We start from the raw sequence: 4,901 nt of genomic DNA, 5'->3' as shown, positions 1-4,901 counted from the left end.
CGGTGGGAAAAAGACCCAACAAAAAGAAAAGAAGAGACTGTAACTGTATAGAAGTAATTTGGGGGGAAGAAAAAGTACATCAAAATGACCAAGGCAAACAAGAGTGAACTGGTGGGAGACAAATTGTTTACTGCAATCATTGTACTTTCTTATTCCAGAATGAAGTCACTTCCCCATCCCTAAGAGCTGCCTGCTCTTCCTCAAGATAATCGACTTAAGTGAAATGAAAGAATCATGATCCTTGATGGCACACAAAGCAATTCACTGGAAGCCATTAAGTTATGACAGAAAAAAAAAGCTGAGAAGAATGAAAAAAAATCCTCCACTCAATCCCGTGAAGAAAAACAGTGAAACAAGCGTAAAAACTGGGAAGTTCACATGCAAAGATATTCTGAGAAAATGTTGAACATTAATTCTTATACTATACGGGACACAAAGAGTACAGGGGATAAAAATACTCCCAAATATCTGTTCTGTCTGATGTAAAAAATTCAGTCACAGAAAAATAAGAATACACAAAAACAGAGACAAATTACCCGTGTATTGGTCTATCCTAAGGGTCAATAAAATCTGTTTGAATACCTAACCAGAAAATGAAGACTATCATTTACAGAGCTAATTATCAGAATAACTCCACTGTCAATATCTGATGATGACCAATACATCCCCAGAGGAGAATATTTCGTAAGCGAAATAGAAGAATTAAAAGTTAAGATGACTTGAGGCTTCTGCTGTGGCTGATTAGACCAATTCTGCCAGAAAACTTATGCGGTGACAAGTATTGGTGAGAAATCTATGAACAATCATGACCATGATGTCTATCAAAACGTGTGACTAGGAGGAAGAGATACACCTGCAAACAACATCTACTGCCTTCATTCACTCTTCCCATGAGGTTTTCATCAATTAAGTACAATGACATAATACACCTGAATGCCCAACAAAGTTCAGAATACACCCCTTTCAAACCAACACAATAACTTATGATTTTACAGAGAAAGCAAAAGAACACAAACTACTTCTACAGAAATCATTTTATAGGTGAATTTTTCACTGTGCTGGTGACCACTTTGCCCAGTTTCGTCAACATCCCGCTACCTTGCCACTCCGCCTCACTCTGATCGTTCACACGGAAGTCCGGCTGAAAGTTTAGAAAAGTTTTAGTTTCAGTAAGTGTTTTACGGCACTTGCAACACAATAAGGTTATATAAGTGCCGAAGATTAGAGGTGTTACAAGAGAGTAACAAACACAAACTAGAAGGAGGGAAGATAAGGATAATACATGTTTGTTACGAAAGAAGGAGCAAACCACACCAGAGCACCCGCCAACCACACACAATTCTATAAAAGAAAGAAAAGAAAAGAAAGGGAAATGACAATGCAATCAAAAGCGCACACAACATGATGTTACTTCCGACAAAAAATTAGAATTAAATTGTCTATTATTAGAGTTTGAACTAAACATAGCTAAAATACGAAAACTACACCAATGAGAGGACAAGGTTTCATTTTGTTTGTTTGAGTTTAACTCTCAACAAGGCAGAACATTGCTGCAACAAGAAACAGGTGTACCATATACAGTTGGGGGGTGGGGGAGGGGAGGGAGAGGGAAAACAGGAGAACCATGTATATATCCCAGCACTGCAATTTCTATACAGAATTCTAATTCTATCTATAATGATCATGACAATAGGGACCTGCCACTACAGCAGGCAAGTAATCAACAATCCACTTATTGCCCTCCTAAACCACTTTTGGGGGAAACTACGGGAGAAAACAAGATGAGAAACAAAACCATCTATTCCTTTATTAAAACTGCACTTAATATTGAACCTTTGAAAAGGATCTTCTCACATGTAATCGAGTGCGGGTCAACGGGGTCCTCCTCAAGTCCCACAAAGTTTCCCCAACCAGAACTATTCCGCCCCTGAACTTTGTCCTTACCTGCAACTTCTCCCAAACTTTCTTCTTGGGATTGAGTTTCTCGTCGGGCTTGCCGTCCTGGTAGCCATCGATGAAGACGCGGTCGCCAGGAGCGCTGCCCTCGGGTGGCACCAGTGGCTCCACCTGGCGGGGGTCGTCTCTGAGGACAGCGAACAAACAGCAATATAGTGGGGCAACAGCGACAGTGGGCAACACGCCGTAAGCAACACCAACACACTATATGTGTCACGATGCGGTGGAATCAGGCGCTTGTCAATTTTTGGGGCATGTGGAGTTAATGGTACCATCTTAAATATTGCTCATTCGTCTTGCATGCGATTTTAAAAAATGCCCAACTGTCTTGAATAGACATGTAGCAGACCTGCCACTCTATGAAATCTAAAAATCAGGATCTCAAGGGGAAAAAATGGGGATCTGGAGACAAAAATCAAGATCAACGATAAATCAGGGCAGGGTGACTGCCAATTGGACTTTTAAAAATATTCCAGGGATGTCCATAAATTTATGAAGGCAGAGTAAATTTTTAGAAAATCTGGAGCAACAGACGGTACAAAGAAATTGGGATACACATGATCGAATTCAGGATGCTTGAGATTTGGGGCAAAAAAAAATTGGAATATCCCGATTAAATCGGGATGAGTGGCAGGTCTGCATAGAGGCACAATTCCTGAATAAACAACCAATTTCAAGGACAATTCCTGAACAATTCCTGAACTTACATAGAGACACAATTCCTGAACATACATAGAGACACAATTCCTGAACATACATAGAGACACAATTCCTGAACTGACATAGAGGCACAATTCCTGAATTAACATAGTGGTACAATTCCTGAACTGACATAGAGACACAATTCCTGAACTTAGATAGAGACACAATTCCTGAACTTACATAGAGACACAATTCCTGAACAACTTACACAGAGACACAATTCCAGAACTTACATAGAGGCACAATTCCTGAACTTACATAGAGACACAATTCCTGAACTTACATAGAGGCACAATTCCTGAACATACATAGAGACACAATTCCTGAACTGACATAGAGGCACAATTCCTGAATTAACATAGTGGCACAATTCCTGAACTGACATAGAGACACAATTCCTGAACTTAGATAGAGACACAATTCCTGAACTTACATAGAGACACAATTCCTGAACAACTTACACAGAGACACAATTCCAGAACTTACATAGAGGCACAATTCCTGAACTTACATAGAGACACAATTCCTGAACTTACATAGAGGCAAAATTCCTGAACATACATAGAGACACAATTCCTGAACTGACATAGAGGAACAATTCCTGAATTAACATAGTGGCACAATTCCTGAACTGACATAGAGACACAATTCCTGAACTTACAAAGAGACACAATTCCTGAACAACTTACACAGAGACACAATTCCAGAACTTACATAGAGGCACAATTCCTGAACTTACATAGAGGCACAATTCCTGAACTTACATAGAGGCACAATTCCTGAACTTACATAGAGGCACACATGAGCATGGCCTGCGACTCGATGCCCCTCATCTTGACAGGCTTGAGGTTGCACAGGAACACGCCCACTCTGTCCTGAAGGCTTTCCATGGGCACCAGACCGGCCAGCCCGCTGATGACCGTGCGGGGCTCCGACTCTCCCAGATCCACCGTCTCCACGTACAGTGAGTCCGCGTCAGGATGCTGGGGGCAAAGGAACATTGGAGAAAAATGTTAGCCATAGGGGTGAAATCAGGCGCTGGTCAAAATAATGAAATCAAAGAAATCTGCATTTTTTTGGCCGATGGGCAATTTTTTTCTAATATTCTTTTTTTTTGGCTCAATACCTTTGTGGTAATTTAAAAAGAGAGTTATACTGAAAAACATAGATTAAAGGAACAAAAAAACATAAATTTTCAGTTTCCGAGGACTCTCAGGCTATGGAAGTTACCAAACTTTGGCGGCCATTTTCTCGCTACTTTCACCTAAAAAAACAGGCAGCCCTGACCTCCTTCAATCGCAAATACTTCGACTTCTATTCAACATAGATGGATTTTTTTCCCACCAAAATGAAGGCAAATGAACAGGCTTTAAGATGATGCCGAAAACTTCATATGCCCAAAAATAGACGAGCGCCTGATTCCACCACGTCGTGACACAAATCAGTGTCAGGAAGCTGGGGCAAAGGAACATTGGAGAATAAACAGTGTCAGGATGCTGGGGCAAAGGAGCATTGGAGAAAAATCAGTGTTCGGATAATGGGGCAAAGGAACATTGGAGAAAAATCACAGCCAATCGCTACAAAGTTTTTTTTTGTAGAAAAGAAAAAAAAAGGTATTTTCACTGAAAATTATTTTTCTACAGTTGGTCATTTCAGAAATCTGAGAAAAGAGGTAGCACTGGAGAAGAAAAGGACATGTGCCAGAAACGTATCAGCTTGTCACTCACATGGGCCATCAACAGAAAACACCGGAGAAAAAAAGAACTGCTTACTGCAGAAAAAAAAGAACTGCTGAGAGAAAACCTATCCCATGGCAGAGAGTATTTCTTTTAATTTCAATTGTCGTTTTTGTTAATAATGACATTCTTCGTTTTCATGTTTCAGCCAGGATTTGACAACAATAATGTTCACCGACAGACACACACAAGCAACAAAGTTCACAAACAGACCACACACAAGCAACAAAGTTCACCGAAAGACACACACAAAAACAATAAAGTTCACAGAAAGACACACACACAAGCAACAAAGTTCACCGACAGACACACACAAGAAATGATGCCACAAACACAGGCCAGGGACTCCCCCCATTCAGTACCTGAGACACTGCTGTGATTTTGCCCACTCTCAAGTCCAGACGTGAAGGAACCACTTCGTCACCTCCCGCTGCAGCAGCTGGTGAAGCTGCGGCTCCTTCTGTTGAATGCAAAAACAACAATATATTCAGACTTTCACAAAAAAAA

The 4,901-nt window shown here is 40.7% G+C and overlaps 1 protein-coding gene across 1 annotated transcript in view; it reads right to left on the bottom strand.

Annotated features, from left to right (window-relative positions):
- Positions 1–106: 106 nt before the first annotated feature.
- Positions 107–4,901, bottom strand: part of LOC101847573 (tyrosine--tRNA ligase, cytoplasmic) — a 16,045-nt gene continuing 11,250 nt past the window's right edge. Inside the window, exons 10-13 of the mRNA XM_005095150.3 lie at positions 4,757–4,854; positions 3,448–3,641; positions 1,945–2,083; positions 107–1,141 (exon numbers count right to left, since the gene is read on the bottom strand). Of these exons, the coding sequence (XP_005095207.1) occupies positions 1,031–1,141; positions 1,945–2,083; positions 3,448–3,641; positions 4,757–4,854 (542 nt within the window). The 3' untranslated portion in view covers positions 107–1,030. The remainder of the gene's footprint in view (positions 1,142–1,944; positions 2,084–3,447; positions 3,642–4,756; positions 4,855–4,901) is intronic.

Source organism: Aplysia californica, unplaced genomic scaffold, assembly GCF_000002075.1.
Source record: "Aplysia californica isolate F4 #8 unplaced genomic scaffold, AplCal3.0 scaffold00096, whole genome shotgun sequence".
Lineage (NCBI taxonomy): Eukaryota > Metazoa > Mollusca > Gastropoda > Aplysiida > Aplysiidae > Aplysia > Aplysia californica.
Note: the sequence above shows the minus strand (reverse complement) of the source record. Positions and strands in the feature narration are given on the sequence as shown.